Here is a 19,652-nt window from a genome sequence, read left to right as displayed (position 1 = left end):
AGTTACTTACATTTTTATTATTACTGTTGTTATTAAGTTATAAATAATATACAAAGTTTTTTAAAAACCCGAACAGTTTAGTTAACTCCTTGTCTAGCAACAGTGAATGGTGTCTCGACTGGAATATGACCTGCATTAGCAATGACCACATCTTCGATTGGTCGGTCACCGGCTCCTTTTGGTGTAGCCTCGATCTCTCTAACCACATCCATTCCCTCCAAAATCTTTCCAAACACAACGTGCTTTCCATCGAGCCACGACGTCTTGGCAGTGGTGATGAAGAATTGAGATCCATTGGTGTCTTCTCCGGCGTTAGCCATCGATAACCATCCGGCGCCGTAGTGTTGAAGCTTGAAGTTTTCGTCTTCGAATTTCTCTCCGTAGATTGAACGACCGCCGGTTCCATCGCCGCGAGTGAAATCTCCTCCTTGGATCATAAAGTTCTCGATGACGCGATGGAATTTGCTTCCAACATAGCCTTCGCCCTGAAAAATTTTGAATTGAGTTTCTATTTATATATTTTTTCTTCAATACCAAGTATCTAGTTTTTTCACTTGCTAAGAATTCGAAAAACCCGGATTTGACATTTCCAGCAAACTAAGTGTCCGCTTTGGAGATTTCACTTGTTATAGAAATTCCCGTTCAAGATCGTCATAGATAATAACTTTGGGGTTCTTAGATCTCCTTAGAAGGAAACGGAAAATCGTGTTATTCTGATCTCAAATATACAAACGTTCCCAGATTTCATGATAACTGCTCACCTCGGGTCTCTGTGCCAACTCGACAAAGTTCTTCACAGTTTTCGGCACGACTTCTCCAAATAGTCCAATAACAATCTTTCCAACTGGCCTTCCTCCAACTTCCATATCGAAGAAAACTTTGTCAGTGACACGTGGTCCACGTGCCTCTGTGGAAAGGACAATTACAGCTAATGCTGCTGCCAGGAGGAGATAGTTTGTCATCTAAAGAATTGAAATTAAATTCAAAATAAATTCAAAAAGTGATTGGTCAAAAGTTTAAACGGGTCAAAAAGTAAACATAAATGTTGCTGCGAAGAAAAATCAATAGAAGCCTTCTCCGGAGGAGACACACGACATACGTTGGCCGCACACATTCTTTTTTATACTTGTCTTTCATTTGTGTGTGCAGGGGGAGGGGAGGGGGCCGTGTCGATAACGACCTTGACCTGTATATTAAAAACAGTGAAAGAAAATAAAAGGATGTGATAAGAAATGATGATGTAGGTTAATGATAAAAGTAAAACAGTCAACGATTGGATTTATTTTGAGAATAGGTGTTGTAACATTGGAACATATTAGTTTTGGTGGACTTTATATAACCGGATACCAATATGATATCATATTTTTATATTTTCAATTGAAAGTAAATGCGAATCAATGGTATCTACAGTGCCGGCCAAAAATTATATAATTTAGCTCTTTTTAGTGGAAAATGACCAACTTTAAGAGGATATCTCGGTATTCCTGATTGATCCACAAAGATAACTTTGTATGGACCATACAGATTAAAAGTAGATCATTATTATTGTAATTGGCCATTTTTCTGTACGGGCACTCTCTAGCAAGTTACAGGCCGGCGAAAATATTTCTTTCTGAAATTAACATATTTTGTGTGCGATTTTTGACCGGTTTGCTTTAAGTCACTGTAACTTGCTAGGGCGTGCACGAACAAAAAAATGACCAATTACAAAAATAAAGATCTACTTTTAATCTGTACCGTCCATACAAAGTTATCTTTGCGGATCAATCAGGAATACCGAGATATCCTCTCAAAGTTGGTCATTTTCCACTGAAAACAACAAAAGTTTTGGGCGGCACTATTCGGACATTTTCTGAATTTAAGAATATGCATTTCTGAATTGATAAAAATTATCATCTGCAAACATTGAATAGTCCGGCTTCGCCGCTGATGTGTCATATCCCAATATACTCAAAAACGGCGCCAAATCGTCTAATTTCTGAAGAGTCTCCTCACTGAAACAGTCGAACCATGAAGTTAAGGCGTCTGTGTTGATAGAATGCTTCACTTGGGATGCTGAGAATTCTTGACTGAAAATAAAAGAAAAAGAAACAAGGTTTTAGTTTTTGGAGAAGTTGAACGCACTCATTGAGGTCGACCTCTGCACCTATTAGCTCATGATGTTTGAGCATTTGTGCTGAATATGGGAGGTCTAGAAAATTGGTGATCCGTTGAATTTCTTCCGATGGTTTTTGAATAAGACGCTCATAATAGACTTTGATACACTGTCCAGGAGAATTGTTGCATTGAAACAACATTTTCCGGATCTCTTGGTTCCAATGTATGAACATTGACTGAAAATTATTTTTCTTCGTGTCTTATAAGAAAGATTACATTTTCATCAGAAGTGTTATATCCAGCCACTGGAACTTTTCTATCAATCATCGAGTGGATCACAGCTCGAGCATCGCGGATCATCAGTATGAACTTGGAATTCGGGTACATCCTTCGAATAGTTGGCAGCCAGAGAGCAGTATAGGGATCTTTGTTGCAAAGGCGAGGAGCAAGTTCGCCATGTTTTGCAATTATCTAGAATCTTTTTATTTTGATGATTTGACTTGTCACCAATGCTGATAACCTCCGTTATAAAAGCAGACACCGCATCATCAAAGACATGTCTGGTGATTCCTGAGTTATTAACCCAATCGTTTCGCCATCCAGCTTGCCACTCCAGGAAACTTGGGAGGAGCATGGTTTCACCACCACTGGAAATCAGATTTTTCTTTCTTTGAGTATTCTCAGTTTTTTCTTGTCAGACAGAAAAACAAAGCTAAATTTAGATAAGTTCCGCCAATACCGCTTCGGAGGCAATAGATCGAAAGATGTAGTTGTTGAAATGTGTTCATGTCTTGCCCATTGCCGTATCTTTTTTTCAATTTATTTTCATACTTTCAATTCACTTATTACCTATTTGCAGGTAGCTTACCGCTCGCTCTAAGTTCGACCCGGAGGCGAGGTGTGGGTGTCGTTGCGGATTTTCAATTTACGGCGGCTCTCTACCGTACTTTGCCCATAACAAGCATTAAAAGTACGAATATCTCAACGAGACCCATACCTAGTTCCCTGGCCGAACTTTGAGCGAGCTGACAGCCACCAGCGAATAGGTAATAACATTACTCACCATCTCACATCCGGATGCGCATCTAAAATTGCTCTCATCAGCGTTGTCCCAGATCTTGGAACCCCGCCCACAAATATGAGTTGCTCCAAATTTGAAAGAATATGTCTGGAGTGACGAGCATCTTTCTCCTCCTCAAAAATTAAAACTTCTCGTGATAAACTTAAAATTTCCAGTTGATTTTCGAGTTGGTTACTGTAAACTTCTTCTTCAAAAAAAATTTTCTGAGAATTATTTACCATTTTATTGTGGAAAAAACCAAAAGAAAAGTGACGAAGCAGAAAATGAAGCAGTAAATTAGAAAGCTGAAATTCTGGTAGTAGACTCTACGATTTAGCATTTTTGAATTCATTGAACAGTATACAGAACGTATGCGAACGAAAGTAAATTATAAATTCAAAAATATTCAGTTTCCAACACAAAAATAAATGTTTGTTTTACACTGCCGCCGAAAAAGCCAGAAAAGCATCAACGGTTAAATATAAAATCAGGGGAAAGGGGATAAATAGCTCCTGGGTATTGTCGGGACTGTAGAAGAGAACTGCTAGAAGATCGTTGAGAGATACTTTGTCGTTTCGTCAGTGTCTTTTTGTCAATTATTGTTGCCGCCATTTTGGGTCGAACTGCCACTTGGATGACTGTCGGACGACTTATTGCCACCTCGCTGGAAATTACCTGAAAATCATGTGAGAACAAAGAAAGGAAACAAAAAGGGAAGTAGGAAAACCCATTCTATGAGATGTGAAGATGAGTCTGGGACACTCAATACCATTTTAGTAAGACCTATTCTGCCTGAATTTTGACTAACTATCACTTGTAACTGCTTTAATAATTTTTTTTTAATGTCATCAAGTTATGAACGCTCAGAAAATCTTATAGCATACTAGGGAAGGTTTGAATTTACGAGATGCCAGGTCTCGATGGCAAAAACTGAATATACTTGGAATCAGCATATTCTCGACTTTCCAATAGTATTGGTCTCGTCCCAAATCTCCAACCTGACTCCAAGCTATGTTAGAACAAGAAATATGAACTTTTTGCTTCAAACCAAATGATTATTATTAAAAGTTTAAAAAAGTTTATAATAATATATTAATTACAAAATTACTCTTATTGTAATGTTTCTTTCCAATTTTCAAAAAAAAACCAAATATTCACAAGTATTACAAAAAAGAAAAGAGGTCATCATCAGCGGTGTGTTTGTGGGTGAGAATATATTAAAAAGACCTCAATAGATCAGTGGATGTTGGTGGGGCGGCGCGGAATAAGTGAGTAAAAAATATAAATATGTGGATCATAAAGAACTGATGTCCAGGGCTGAGTGGTTTCTGCTGGAATCGGATGACACGTAGCGGATTTTCTCGTCAAATATCTGGAAATGAAGAAGCGTGAGGAAACTTTTGAATTGTAGACTTAAACGCGCTCTACCGAGATTTTTTTAAACTCAGTAGGTCGTGTGCAATTTCGCAAAAAAAAAAACAAACTTTAACATTTCCACCTCCTGGTCGATGATTCATATTATCCTTCGATCCGACTTTACTTTCCGCCTTCCAATTCAGTTTCTGACTCAATATCTGAAAATGAGAAAAGCTCAGAATGACTCACAAAGAAAAAGCCAAGTGCCACACACTTCAACACGTGGAAAAAGTGTGCTTTTTTATTTGAAAAAAGTGAAATTTACCTGAACATTTCCCCCAGTAGGCTTGTGAGCAGCGTTATCCATCGACCCGACTTTCGATTTTGCTTGCCATGTCAGCTTCTCCGACACAATTTTGACATCAGATCGGGCTGGTTGATAGTCAGTTTTTGAGCCGACTTTCGGTGAGGCGTACGAGAAATCAAGTTTTCTCGACTCGATTTGAACATTGCCACCTCCTGGTACGTGCGTCGCGTTTTTGAGGGAGCCAACTTTCGATTGAGCTTGGTATTGCTGAAAATATCTTCTTTTTTTCTGAACATTTGAATTTCTGAGGGATGGTGATCATAAAATTCTCATATTGAACTTTGTAACCTGATCGTTATCACTTTTTTCAAGAAGCGCTCCCAGTCAATAGCACAGCAATCTAGGATAAGGTCACGGAAATGGTCTCCGTCGTGCAATGCTGCCAAAAGAAGAATTAGTAAGGATTTTTTACGTTTATTTGCAGTATCTTTCAATATATACCGCGACGCAACGCGACTAAATTTAAATATGTTCGTTGTGGACCTTACGCCTTGCACTGTGGGGCTTTAGTTTTGAAAAAAAAGTTTTTATAAATGGCAAACAATTGCAAACACTGGAACCGATATAAAATAGCAATCTTACCTTTTTCTCCGAAAAAATCTCGACATTTCCGCCACCTGGTCGATGATTCGTAACACTTCCCACTTTACTCTTTACATTCACAAATTTAGCATTCACTTTTGGAGTGAATTTCCCAACATTATCAATACTTCGAGTTGATGTCGACTTTTGAACATCCGAACGTTCTCGCGACATTTTTCTGAAAAAAAGGACAATAGGAAAGATAATTTGAAATATTTTTGTTTGGGTAGGAATGTGAGAGTTTTGAGAGGTAGAAGGAAGAAGGAAAATGAATAAAAGGTTTGGTTGGACAATAGAGGAAGCAATTATAGAGAAGAGGACTAGCCACACCTTCTGATACAATTGCACCTATTTTATATGGGGATTGTTATGAAAGAGGAGTTTGGAATGTTATGGGATACTCTTTCATATTTTTATAAACTTCTTGAAGTTAATCTGTTAAAAAACCCGGAAAAACTCACGAAATGGGTCTAGGTGACGGAGCAGTTGACGCAGATTGTCGTGGTGTACTAATAGTACGTGGCGCCGATGGTGTAGCAGTATTAGAGGGTCTAAGAAAAATAACATGCTGAATTTCAAATGAGTGGTCACTAGGAGATGTGTTTAGAGTTTGAATTAAAAATATCCTACCTTGGAATACTAGCCGCCGGCACTGGAATTTTCGGCGTGCGTAGTATTGCACTTGGCGGTCGGATGCCTGATCTAGCAGGTGCTCTATTCATTGGAGTCGGGCTGATTTGTTTCTTCACTTCCACCGTTTCATTCTCATTATTTTGCATGACTCGGTGGTTGTGATGCTCCAGTGGTGAGGCATCGGCTTCAGAAAATTTGAGAGATTCCAGCTCGCTAGAAGCGATTTCATCCATAGTTGGAGGGTCGGGAATAGGACTTTGGGATTCTTCTGGGGTTATTGGGGTGTTTTTCGGATGAGGGGATTCTGGCTGGCGCTCCTCAACTAATGCAGATTCTGCTTGAAGTGGTGGATCTGAAAAATTGATTGGTTTTTTCTGGAATCATGTTTTCTAAACTAGATTTTTCGAATTTAGTTTGATAAAAACCTTACCAAATGTTTCTTGCTTCAATTCTTCCTTCTGCTCCACAACTTCTTTTTGTGGCTCAGGTTCTGGCTCCGGCTCCGGCTCCTTAATTTCTGGTTCTGGTTCAGGTGTTTCCGGAACTTCTGGCTCTATCTCAGGCTCCGGTTGGCACTCCTCGTCCTGGTTATTCAAAGACTTCTCTCTCTGAACAGAAATCAGATATTTTTACGATTTTAATGGATTTAAAAGCAAGAATAAGCAATGAAACAAAAAATGAAAAGAAAAGAAGCCACGATCAAAACATGTAATGTCAATATAGCAAGTCCACTGAACAAAGTGACAAAATTGTATGAAGAGGTGTTTAGTCATGTAGAAGGAGGAAGGGGGATCAATGGTAAATGTGCCATAAATGTGTCCTTGGATTTTACAATTCACACCCATACACAGAAAACCGCCAAGCCGAAAATAATGAGTGGCGGTATGTGAGAAAGGGGGAACTTTGTTTTTCTTCTTGGTATATATATACCACGTGTAGAATAGATGAGAGAAGAAATAGTGAATAATGTACAAACAGACAGATACATCCACACGATGTGAAATTGAATACTTCTTCTTTTGGTGGTTTCTTTTGGGGAAGAGGGAAGGATGGGGAGATTTACGTGTTTTGTTTCTTTACTAATGGAGACATTATAGATGAACTCATTTCGGCAAATAGTACAGTTGGTGTCTTTGGTATCTAAGAATGAGGCGAAACATAGAACATGGAAAAATTCTTAGAAGTCATGATATGGACCATTATTAGTTTAGTGACATGAATGACTTTCAGAAGCTACACTGTTCTTGAGGTTTTCAAAGAAAAAATGTTGAGAAAATGTTAATAAATATGGTCTAAATTGCCAAATTTTCTCAGTAACCTTTTCTGACACTTTGGTATGAAATAGTTAATGAATTCATGCAATAATATAGATTTTTAACTGTTTGTGACTGAAAACATAACTATGATCCTTATTCTATTTGAAAATGTTGTCATTGCAAAAAAAATTTAATTAATAAAAACAATAATGTTGCATTTTCGAAGGTTTAATTCAACTAGATAAGAGCATTTTTCCCCTCCAAAAATCGAAATAATCTTTAAAAGTTCTGTTTTTCCAAGTTTTCCTTTTACTAATTAAAAAACCTCATGTGACTTATTTGTCAGGAACAAATAAGAAAAAGAGACCCTGTCAGTTGAGAAAAAACTGGCTTCCAGAAGACCGAAGGAGAAAAGTAAGTATCCATAAAAAATTTAGCGTTTTTTTTTTTCGTCGCCCTCAACAGCGTTTTTTCTCTATTTTGACTGGAGAGCGAGAAAAAATATAAGTGTGTATTTGTATTTTGTTGCGAGAATTCGAGAATTGACAAAACACACAGAGACCATGACAATAAGCTAAAGAAACATTTTGGAATAAAGAGCGAGCAGGTAGAATAGCACAACAAAAGCAAATATTTTTAATGCGGAAAGTGGTTTTCATTATATATAAATTTTTTGAGCTATTACAGTTTTTAAGGAAGGAAAAATAAATAAAAATCACATCAAAGATAGTTTGAAGCGTTTTTGTAAAGTGACTCCCAACGTTCATATTTCTATTTCGCCTAGTCTAATCAAGCGTTTAACGTATAATTACAAAAAAGAACCAGATCATGGCTGCTTAATTAGAGTGTGGTTGTCAATAACGTAGTTACTGTATTTGCAGTATACTAGTATAATAGATCCTCTAGGAAACATTGTGCAATATTTTTGGAATAGAGCAGCAGTGATTTTTCCACACGTCTAAACAAATCAAATCTGACTGAGATACACGTGAAAAAAAAGTTTCAGCTAAACCCCCTTAAAGGAAATGTCCCTAATGATGATTGTAGAATTATTTTCCAAGTAAACTAAATTAATTGATATTTATATGGAAAAAGGGCTTTCTAATGGTATTAAAATTTTGTTGATGCGAACAGAACTAGCTGAGTTACACAAAGTTTTCAATGTTCCGTTCTGTATCACTGATAAATCGGGTTCAAAACCCTAGAGGTTCACCACCCTAACCAAAAGAGGGAAACTGAATAACCACACATTCAAACAGACGTCGGAAGGATTCTCATTTCGGTGGATGTGTAGATGATTACTGTCGGAAGAAGAAGACGAAGGTCTCTGAGGGCGCGACACTATTTATGTCTAAGCCTCCATAACGCTCCTCACTATTTTCGTTAAGGGGGGAATACCCACTCAATTCGTTGCCTCTAATTCAAATGTGAAGAATAAGAATGAGAAGAGGAGGTTGTTCACAAGAGGTAGAAAAAGTGTGTTGAACTAACTACAAAAGGAGTCTCTGAGAAGGATCAAGGTGTGTGTGGAGGAAGGGAGCAGAGACTAGATGCGAAGAAACTCAAACGCAAATTCAAACAATTCAAACAGAGCGAGAAAAAAAACCGATTATCTGATTTTTTTGGCTGCTGTCTTTTCTTTTCTCTTTTCTCGTTATGTCAATAATTCAAGAAGCGAGTGAGAGAGAATTGAGGAAGAAAATTGGTTGTGGTGGGAGAGATAGACAAAAAACTAATATCACTGCGGGAGGTAGATCAAGGGACAAAGAGGAAAAGAGGCGGACACCACAAACAACTTTGCTTGTTGTCTCTGATTTGATTCGAGTCAGATGATTGAGGTAAAGAGTTAAGTTGAGTAAACTATGCGATAGGTCAAGTTAGTAAAAATTGGTGCAATAAATTTAGTTTGAATTTTTTTCGCAAAATTTCAGGCCAAACCGAAAAGGCTGAGACCCGGTCTCGGTCATTAAAATTTTTGAGCTTTTTTATTTTTCTCAAATATATTTCTTAAAATCCTTTGAAAGCTACAAACAACAGTTTTTAGAAAAAATTTTCCAAATGATCGGAAAATTTTGAAAATAAAAGGAATTTTTACTTCTTCCGGCCCGTTCCAAGCCTGCAAAATACAGATTGGTAATTTAACTTTTTCAAATGAATATAATCCTAAGGCTGCTCTAAAAAAATGGAACTTTTTGGGAATAAGAACTTTTCTAAACCTAACAAGACTAGCAAGATTCAATCTCCTGTCAAAAAAAAACTCCATGAGATAAGAAGAGATACACACACAAACAACAACTAATTTTGTTTTTCGCCGGCCTTCTAGACCACCCATTAGACATCTCTCGCCCGTTCCGTTTCGATGTTCTCATGGATTTCTTCACTAATCAAAGAAGAATTAAAGAGAGAGGAGAAGAAAGCCGTCTTCCGGTTCAAGAATGCGACAACGCCCAGATTTTTTTGGCGTTGGGAATATGAATAACTGCGATAAGGAGATATGATTTTTGGACCTTAGGATAATTCAAAACATTTGAAATCGCATATGTCTAACTAGAACATATGACAGATGAATGTGCATTTGGCAGATTGCCAATTTTCACAAAGAGTGACAAATGAGAAGCGGAGATGAAAGGGGGAGGGAGGAGGAAAATAAAAGAAGAGAGATTTAATGAGATGAACGGGAAAATGGAAATTGAAATATTTGTCTTTTCCATTTTGACCAGAGAAAGCATCAAAAGCATTTGTGTTTGTGTTGGCTCACACGTACTCCACATGGCAGCTGTGCATACCGTTTCAACCAGAGATTCATCTGGCGTTTCATTCTCGTTTTCACAATCAGATGAGGGATTAGTTGGAGATGATTCCGATTGCGGAGTTGACATCTCGGGAGATCTGGAAAACATATTTTTAATGGGAGGAAAGACTTGTAGAGTCGAAAAGAAGAAAAACTGAAAAAGAAAGAACAAATCAAAATTACAAACTTCTATTTGTACTGGGTTACTGTAGAACACTGTGGTTCTAATCAACTTTTTTGGAAACGCGTTACAATAATTCGAAAGTTTTAACATTAAAAAATCGAATTACTTCTAAAATGAGTTTCTATATTTCGATAATGCAAACCGACTGAAATTTCCAGAATTTTCGAGAATGCTTCTTCCTTCATCGACTTCAAAAATTGAATTGAATAGTACGAAAGAAAGTTATAAATTCAGCATCTTCAAAAAAATTTAGGACTGAAAAAAAGTTTTCCGACCCGTGAAAAGTATGAGTAAAGGTCAAAAATTACCCTTTCACCAATCTAAAATCAAATCATAAACTAGATCCAATTTCCCACAGTTCACTCACTATCAGCCTCTTAATTTTTGAAGAGGATACATGACAGATAGATACGCAAACAATGTGCGTAAGTGATCGGTAGTCATTAAAAATTAATATTTGCTCATGGATGTTTTAATCCCTTCAGGGAGCTGATTGTCATAAATTTTGACAGAATAGTAAAAATTTCCAGAATGTTCGGAGAAAAAAAGGTGTGAAACAAAAAATAAAAGAAAGGAGAAACTAAAAACCAAAAGAATCCAGAATTCACGAGCCAGAACATCAAAAATTCAAGGCTTTCTTGCTTTCTTGCTCTCAGATAGGAAAATTCCCCCTTTCAAAGAAAAAATAGAGTTTTTTTGTCGTCTCACTCTCACTCTTCATCAGAAGAAGACGTCAAGCTTTTTAGATGATCTAGTCATGGGCGGTCTCGTTTTTCTGCTCTCTCTCTCACTTTCCAGCGAAAAAAAGAGGAGACACACTAAAAATATGCACAAATCAATGAGTGAAAGCGCGAGCGCATACTACTTCTGGCTCTTTTCACTTTTTCCTCTCTATCTCTCAAAAGGCACACGGAATATATGGGAAAAGAAGGGGGAATGTATAGAAGGAAGAGCAAAAGGGTCCCCACAAGGTACCTTTGTGAAATACAAATGAGTTGACTGAGCGGAGAGAAGAAAGAAGAAAAAGAATAGGAAATGAGTAAGGATTGAGTGGCTAGGGACTCTTGAACATTGGGAACGCACGCGAAAGTTCCAGTTGGCCGGGTTCTGTCAAGTTTTGGAAATATTGTGGTTGCTACATGTGGAAAATAATTTTAAAACAACTTTATGAGATAATTTTGATTGCAGACATGTTATACCTTGTTACAAATTTTTCTAAATCTAAGTTCAGTTTTTGCAAAGCGAATCCATAAAACTAACTAGGGAACGTCATGGAGTCAGTGTGGAGATATGGGACGTAGCATATACCATTAGACAGCTGAGAAAACGCTGATTCAAAACATATATTCAGTTTTTGTCCCCGAAGTTAAGTATTCATGAAAAACAAGGTCAAATTTAAGAACTTTCATGTTTCTCCGATTCTCCAAAAAAGAATGGCAAGGAAATTTTTGATCTACTTTTAAAAAACGAAAATTTCGAGAATATTGCAGGTCTACAGAGCTGAAGTAGGAAACACTTGAAATTTCAATTTTAAAATTATTCAGAGTGCAAAAATCCGAGTTTCAGATATTATTTCATTGTCAGGTCAACATGAAAATTTTTCCTTCCTAATTATTTCCTAACCACTTAAGAACGTTTATACTTGGAAGACACAAACTAATAGTTATTATTATTACTCTGACAGAATCTCCTAGTCGTTCTATTTCGTAACTTAGAATTACATATGATTGTGATGGATGGGTACAAAACGAGAAAAGAAGACACACCCATCCGTTTTTTCTCGATGCCGCATAGTAAAAGAGGGAAACACGGAGGGAAAAGATGTGAGAGAAGTTTTAAGATGCAAAATAAACACAATTGATGAAAAGGTGACGATGACGAGTTTTTATTTTCTGAAAATGTCTCTCGCAATTTGATTGTTAACATTTTGCCACACAGAGACAAAATGTTGCGAGATGATGGTGTAAACAAATTTAGAGAATAAAGAGCTTCCAAAAAAGGTTTTTTAGTCGCCTTGGGTTCTAGGATTCTCGGTGTTTCCACATATTCAGTGTCAATATACTAAAGCAGGAATAAAAAACCAAGACATCCTTCTACCAAAAAACACACGGAAATGTGTCTCATCCAAGAATACATGCATCTCTCATTATTTTTGCATGTGTTTCGCTACTTTTTTCCGTCCGCCTATCTTCATTCTCATCCATTTCTAATTTTTTGAGCCTTGTCGATGATGATGATGGTCTCTTAAAGTGTTTTTTGGCTGGCGCGTGGAAATGTTTGTTATGGAATCTATGGATCATGTTGAAGTCGAGGTTTGAGACCAAACTTCAATTCTAGGTTACTCACAAAAAACCACAATTTTTTTCAACAAGTGTTTATTGCGAGAAACAAGCGATGTTAAATATTATCAGCAAAATCAAAACGATAAATTATTCGAACGAGGACTCTCTCTTGTTGTTGCCAAGTTGTCTGAAGTCAGAAATATTGAGCTGACAATGATTCTAGGGGACTCACTTGTACAATCCATAGAATTGGGATCGTTTTCCAACCATACGGAATGGAGAGAAGAAGACCGATGGGACGTCTCCACGGGCTTGCTGGAAATAATGATTTATCTGGTTTTGCTATTTTAGTACGATACTGGGGAACTAACTTGTTCTACACTTTTTTTCTCCTGAAACGGGTCAATAGTATTCTAGTATTGTTTAACTCTAAAAAAAACAACTAAGGTCAAAAAAGCAGTAATCTAATCAACCAAATTATGTACACAATGCACGAAAATCTAAAGACTAGGATACCCTTATATAAAACAACTCCTCGTTCACTTACTCTCTCTGGAACCTCATAGTCCAAGACATACGCATTTGAGACACTGGCTAGTGCTGCGAACAAGAAGAAACAGATCAAGAAACCACGAAGCATTCTGAAGACTGTAGAACTCTGTAGTCTCCAGGAATAGAAAAAAATGAAGAAGAACTTTGAGTTTTGAGAAACAAAACGAATGACCGAAACAAAAACTATAGAAAAGCGCACGCAAACTAATCTCTAAAAAGATTCAGAAGAAAAGGGCGGAGTGTGAAGAAAGATTCAAATACCAGTACACTTCACTGAAGTTGGTTGCTCTCCTCTCTCGAGTTTTTTTTTTGAAAAATGATTTCATCACACTTCGATGAGTTTTTGTCACGATGAAAGTAAAAATGGGTGGAGTGAAGGAAGGAAGACGTGTGAAATGTGGGTGGTGGACGTTTTAAGGTTAGCTTGATTTGGTTTGTAACCTATGACCTTTTTACTTGGAACTATGTAGACATCACGAGGGGCTCGTATCCGTTGTGTCTAAAACAGAAGGTATCACGTAAGATTTCTGAATGATGTCCACTAGATTTTAACCGTGTTCGTGGTCGACCACTCCAAAGATGGGAAGACAATATTAAGGAAAAGAAAACTGTTTCTCTTTATGAGAATGGGATCTTGTGACAAAAAGGAATAGATTTCCCTTACGACTCCAGCAAAATAGGAACTTATTGAATTCATTTAATTTTACCATTTTCTGATCCTGGCTAACAAATGAAATAAAAATTTCCGAGCAGGATTTTCCCTATCTGTTTTTTTACCAACTGAACTCCGAAAGCTGAAAAACATTTAGACCTCACGAATCAAACGAAGTTGATATAACTGATATAAGGTCAGCACTGTTCAAATAACTAAATCTTGTCATTCAATATCCTGAAACTGTTGAAAAAATTGAAAAGAACAACATAACAAATAAAGCAACATTCTAGTAATTCTCAGTTTTCAGATAACACATGTTCAGTTCACCTAACGCATCAAGAATGACGTTTCTCTAAGTAAGGTCCCAGACAGAAATACTTGACTAAAGATGACGAACCGACTTTAGCATAACTTGATTTTCACGGAATATTTTTTACGTTAACCAAAAAGAAAGATTCTCATAAAAGAAGACCTGACAATGCTTTTTATACATAACACACTTCCAACCGAGAAGTATTTTTTGTAATCGAAAATTGATGAAAAATGGGAAGAAAACGTATAAAAACAAAGGAAGATAACAATGGAAAAAAGGGAAGAGAAAATATAATGCATAAATGGTAGAATTTTATGCTGTTGTTATTTTAAATAAACCGGGCAGGCAGATATTAGTCATACACATTTTAATATTTCCGGTGGACACCAAATAGGATCTGAAGCAAGAAGTGTCTAACTTGAAATAGAAGTTTCAGGAATAACCAAATATAAGAGAAAAATGTATAGACTCTCTCATTACATTGCCAAATTGAGCGTGACCAGATTACCTGATCTAAAAATTTGCAGACGTCATTATTTATCGAAATTTCAGAAACACTTTTCAGGTCTGAAACCCAAAAAACAGCATTAGACAGCAGCGTTGCATGGAAATGGCGATTTCTTATCCGGAAGTCGGATATCGGAATGCCATGGAACTCTGGTATGCGGCTAGTCAGTCTTTCACTGTCTGATCGCTAATACAATCCTGATTCTCCAATCCCCGCTAAAACTGAACTATAGAGTTGTGATTTGTTTCAAAGGTTTCAAAACACCAAATCCATTTTTTGCTTCTTCTCACACCAGTGATCTCGGAAATGAACATGATGTTCGTGTCCTAAAGATGAGAGGATTAAGTCCTCGAATGAAACTCGTTCGCACCCTCTCCCCTTTATTTCCTTTTTTGCCATTGCTTGCTTCTCAACTGTATTACGCAATTAGGATATGCGCGCGCGGGGCGCTACACAATGCGGGCCGCCCGTCCTCCACATGTTTCTTTAAGTACTTTAGCGTGTCTCCCAACTGTCTCCTCTGACTGACCATTTTATTCCAGTTTCAGATTGAGAATCATATGTTGTCCGTGTTAGTACGGGTGATATATTTTTTCTGATATGTGGAGGTTTTTTGGTATTGGGCGCATTATTACGTTTTTGGTGCAATCACATCGCCTAGACACATTGGTGCCTTCATATTTGTTTTAACTTTGCATTTCCATTATAATTAATTTTCTCTATCCGTTTTTGAAGAAGTACCTATTTTGGTCTGGAGAAGCACTTGATATTATCTAACTATCTAACTAGAAAGACCACCAAGAGTTATGGGGCGTGACCTAAATCATTAAAAAGCAAAGAAAACGCTAATTCCAAATATATATTTAATTTTTGCCCTCAAAGTCTGGTATTCGATAAAAAGCAATTTTTGCGTAATTTGACATTTTTCAGAACTTTGACCTTGTAATTCTGGAATACCAGACCTAGAGGGCAAAAACTGAGTATATATTTGGAATCAGCGTTTTCTCAGCTATTTAAAAATATAGGTCACGTCCCAAAAACTCCAAACTGACTCCATGATCTTCCCTAGTAAGACGGACGGTCTGTAACAAATAACGGGGACGTCTGGAATACGGTAGACTGGAAACTTATGGTACGTAAAAACTGACAGATTATTTAGCTCACTTTCTGTATTTCTGGATGGTTAAAATCAAAGTCAAGCAGCAGTAAAAATACAAGATCAAGTTTTGCCATGAAAGGCTGTGCCTACTCTAACTTACATTACGGTTTCAATAAAACCATCCATTAGCCTTCTTGATTCATTCCTCTAATTCCTCTTCTTAATTCTCCGCGCCTCTTACGCAATCATCCGTCAATCTCCCCTTACATATTTTTCCATTTTTCCTTCCCTTCTTTTTCTGTTTTCTCCATTTCTTTTCTTTTAGAGGCAAATCGTCAGCTGGTCACATCTTTTTCCTCTTCTCACATTTCCATACCAACCAGTTCTCTTTCTCTTTTTCTCTCACTTCCTCAGCTTCTTCGATGGTTTTTCGAATGAAACCGTATCGTGTGCCCCATCTTTTTCTCTTTTGCCCTTTTCTCATACCATTTTTTTCGGATTCCAAGATTCAGTGAGACATTGACCATGATCTGAAATAATTTCCTAAAATGTGTTTATGATAGTATTATTCTGTTTTAATGATAGTATTCCTTTTAACTTCGTGGAGCATTTCTGTTACATATCTAACAAGCTCAAGCTAGAAGTTTACAACTTCCTCATTCCCATGAAAAAGTGAAAATATTTTATTTTAAATAAACATTACAGTACTTTATTTCGTGCCCTTTGATCATCATCATCATCATTACACTTATCGTTTTCCCTTCATCATCATCATCATTTTTTATTCAATTCACAACTAACACACCCGGGGGAGAAAGGAGGAGATAATCGGCTAAAGTACCTCATTTACTATCACATGCTTCTCAATCGGTCACACGATTCAATTGATCCCTTCTTCTAGATGTTTTCAGCTTATACAGAGAGTTCAGAAATCGTGTAAAGATGATATAAGCTGCGTTTTTGGCCTAGTGTATAAGTACTGTTTAAAAATATACACTTTTATATTTTCCAGTTTTCTATTGTTCCGTTCCATCGTTCCGTTTGTCATAACTATCCTCTCCACTTTTTCAGAAAAATGCAAGCAAAACTGTTCATGATTCCCTGGCTTATCGATCTCGTCTTAGCCCAACGAGTAGTACCACCACCTCAGAATTCCGCTCCATCCGCACAAGTCTTGGTGAGTGACGTCATTCTTCTTTAATTAAAAGCTATGGGGGAAAAAGGTCACTGTGTTTATGTTTTGTCATAATTGCGAAACTATCTTTTACAACAATCCGGTTTAGAACGATGAAATGATGTTTCGAAATTCAAAACGGTAGAGACATCAAACTAAATTCTTCATTTTCAGACAAACGACCTCCTTGTGGATGCTCACCGACGACACTTTCTAGAAATGCTCCGAAGACAGCAGCAAATCAATGATGCCTTACTTCTAAACAACGCTTTACTCCACCCCCATCCACTTCCTCCACTCCATATCCCAACAAATCCAACGGAACCACTTCTTCCTCCCGCCCCATCACTGTTCAATCCATTTGCTCCACAAACCGCAAACCGTAAGACTTTTCGTTGATCTTATATATTTTTGTGTGTCAAAATTTTCAGAAGGCTCAACCAGCAAGCTTGGAACGTATGGAAAAGACGAGGAAGTCGAGAAGAAGCCAGGCGAATTGGCTGCTCCCGAAAGTGAAAAAGACGAAACCCCAAGTGAAAAAGATGGAACTGTAGAGGCTCCAGCACGAACAGATATTGTAAAGAAGACATTAGCAGGAGTGAAAACGGTGTCGATTCAAAAGAAAGGAAATGTGGCAGCTGATGCGATCGTGGGTATAGTGGAAAGTGAAATTCACCCGATTCCTTCCACTACTACCACTATATCTCCAGAAGATTTGGAGGTGGTTCAACTATTCAAAAAGTTGAATTTGAGCAAGGAAGAGACAAAAAGTATTGTGGAGAGAGTGGAGCAAGTTGTGAGGGAGAAACTGATGAGTAAGAAGTTAGAAGAGACAACGACAACTACAGAAGCGCCTACACCAGTTACTGAATCGACTACAGTAGTATTGACAACGACTACGCCACAAACTACCACAGAGACTTCAACAACGACCGACTTGGTAACAGAAGAGTTTTTAGAAGAAGAGGAAGAAGATTATTCACAAGCAACTACTTCTGCACCGTGAGTTTTTTTTAAACTCCTTTGTTTCCAGATAGTTACTGTAACATCATTTCAAATTTCAGACCTCAAATGCACATTCGAAGCGAGGAGAACAACTTAGTACTTCTCCAACGTAACAATCTGAAGCACCACCCTATCAAACTTCAGGAGAAGAAGATTCAAGAGCCGCTAGAATCTGAGGAAATCTCGCAAGGATCTATCAAAACCTCCCTCACTCATCTCCCGATTTTTGTTGCAAATGATGAGGAAGATGTTGCTACACAAAATCAGAAGGCTTCACTTCACAAGCGAATTCTGATTGCTTCACAAGACCGAGAGAAGGAGAATGATAGAGATTTGTTGGTGGATTTCGCTACTGGAGCGCCTTTAGACCTGACAGAGCCAGAAGTGACAAAATCGAGATCTGCCGTGACAGCACCAGTCTATTCTACATTGGCTCCAATTCCAATGACAAGTAGACCTGTAGCACCGCCAAGACTCAACTACGTAAGTTTTTAAATAATATATTTCTGTATAGACAAATTCCGTTTTCAGCACGAAAGAACAGATTTCGAGCGTCTTGCGTCAGACTACCGTCGCCGTTTAGAACACACTGGGGATATCAATAAAATTCTTCAGAAAATTTCAGAAAACGCTTATATCTCATTGGGTAAGTAGTGTAAGATGGTTGAAAAAAAATTTAATTCTATATTTCAGTAGAACGAGGTGGCCGTCGGAAGCTGTTTGGAAACTGAGACTTCTCGACAAAATCTTAATTTATTATTTCTCACAAAACAATTATTGTGCCCATAATTGTATGTATATATCTCAACATTGCAATCTCTTTACTGACCTAACTTATGATCATTTCGACTAGAAAATAAAATGTTATCAATAGAGCAGTCTTTCTGTTCCCCCATTTCCTTTACGACAACATCTTAGTGCAAATTCCATGCTCGTTGCTCATGCTTCCCTCGCCAACCCTACCTCACCACCTATGACTATGTTTGCCGTTCTGCTCAGCGGTCCGGTTGCGTTGTCAGGAAGGCAGCTGGCAGAGCAGCAGCCGCTAGCAGAATGTCACACACACACACATTTTTTGTCAAAGAAACTTCATTTTCTCTCCCGCGGAATTTTTTGTAACTTGGGTTTCTTTTTTGTAAAACTTTTTGGAGGCACTAACTTGTTCATCCTGAAATGTACCAGCTGTGTCAGTTGCCTCGATTATTCCTTACTTGTTAACTGAAATCTCTAAAAATTGGAAAGTTTTGAAAATATGAATTTCTTAATTGATATAGCCGGGGCCAGAAGCCTAATTGCACGGTCTCCTTATCTGCCTAATCTCGGAAAAAGAACTGCAATGAAGTTATAGATCCACTCTTAATAAATAGACATTTTGAGAAACCGCCCAATTAGTACAAGTTTATATTTCTTATTTTTAGCATTAATCAGTTGTAAAATTAACTGGCGGAGCGAGCCGTCAGGCTCGGGACGCTAGTCAGTTGTAAAATTAATCAGAGTGTATCCTGAATGTTTTGCGTTGAAGTTGTGGATCATGCACTCTGAATTATTATAAAACTGAAATTTCGTTGAAAATTGAAATATGTAAGTCGTAGGCCTGAAATTTTCTCAACAGATTCTCTTTGACCTATTCTTATCACAAAACCAAAATTTTGAGAAAAACATGCAGGTCTACAATTTCATTCTTTTAATTTTAAGAGATTAAAAAAAAATTACTTTCTATGTTTACCCATACCGTACT

General features: G+C 37.4%; 6 protein-coding genes across 6 annotated transcripts; 1 reads left to right on the top strand and 5 right to left on the bottom strand.

The window, feature by feature from the left end:
• Positions 1 to 77: 77 nt before the first annotated feature.
• GCK72_011886 (uncharacterized protein) lies at positions 78 to 962 on the bottom strand (the record flags this gene model as incomplete). The annotated part of the gene is made up of 2 exons (XM_003103071.2): positions 78 to 485; positions 762 to 962. The coding sequence occupies 2 exons, from the start codon at positions 960 to 962 to the stop codon at positions 78 to 80; spliced, it is 609 nt and encodes a 202-aa protein (XP_003103119.2).
• Positions 963 to 1,858: 896 nt separating this feature from the next.
• On the bottom strand, positions 1,859 to 2,330 carry GCK72_011885 (uncharacterized protein; the record flags this gene model as incomplete). The annotated part of the gene is made up of 2 exons (XM_003103049.2): positions 1,859 to 2,069; positions 2,125 to 2,330. 2 exons carry the CDS (start codon positions 2,328 to 2,330, stop codon positions 1,859 to 1,861), a joined length of 417 nt encoding a protein of 138 aa, XP_003103097.2.
• An 86-nt stretch (positions 2,331 to 2,416) lies between these two features.
• On the bottom strand, positions 2,417 to 2,731 carry GCK72_011884 (uncharacterized protein; the record flags this gene model as incomplete). Its single annotated transcript, XM_053728735.1, has 1 exon — positions 2,417 to 2,731. One exon carries the CDS (start codon positions 2,729 to 2,731, stop codon positions 2,417 to 2,419), a length of 315 nt encoding a protein of 104 aa, XP_053588312.1.
• A 1,720-nt stretch (positions 2,732 to 4,451) lies between these two features.
• GCK72_011883 (uncharacterized protein) lies at positions 4,452 to 10,230 on the bottom strand (the record flags this gene model as incomplete). Its single annotated transcript, XM_003103018.2, has 8 exons — positions 4,452 to 4,529; positions 4,642 to 4,731; positions 4,839 to 5,087; positions 5,463 to 5,640; positions 5,924 to 6,013; positions 6,093 to 6,447; positions 6,526 to 6,703; positions 10,138 to 10,230. 8 exons carry the CDS (start codon positions 10,228 to 10,230, stop codon positions 4,452 to 4,454), a joined length of 1,311 nt encoding a protein of 436 aa, XP_003103066.2.
• A 2,525-nt stretch (positions 10,231 to 12,755) lies between these two features.
• GCK72_011882 (uncharacterized protein) lies at positions 12,756 to 13,248 on the bottom strand (the record flags this gene model as incomplete). The annotated part of the gene is made up of 3 exons (XM_003103008.2): positions 12,756 to 12,795; positions 12,841 to 12,923; positions 13,156 to 13,248. 3 exons carry the CDS (start codon positions 13,246 to 13,248, stop codon positions 12,756 to 12,758), a joined length of 216 nt encoding a protein of 71 aa, XP_003103056.2.
• Positions 13,249 to 16,810: 3,562 nt separating this feature from the next.
• Positions 16,811 to 18,645, top strand: GCK72_011881 (uncharacterized protein; the record flags this gene model as incomplete). Its single annotated transcript, XM_003103052.2, has 6 exons — positions 16,811 to 16,912; positions 17,084 to 17,291; positions 17,341 to 17,911; positions 17,974 to 18,397; positions 18,446 to 18,560; positions 18,608 to 18,645. The coding sequence occupies 6 exons, from the start codon at positions 16,811 to 16,813 to the stop codon at positions 18,643 to 18,645; spliced, it is 1,458 nt and encodes a 485-aa protein (XP_003103100.2).
• Between the last annotated feature and the right edge of the window lie 1,007 nt (positions 18,646 to 19,652).

Source organism: Caenorhabditis remanei, chromosome III, assembly GCF_010183535.1.
Source record: "Caenorhabditis remanei strain PX506 chromosome III, whole genome shotgun sequence".
In the NCBI taxonomy this organism is placed as follows: Eukaryota; Metazoa; Nematoda; class Chromadorea; order Rhabditida; family Rhabditidae; genus Caenorhabditis; species Caenorhabditis remanei.
Note: the sequence above shows the minus strand (reverse complement) of the source record. Positions and strands in the feature narration are given on the sequence as shown.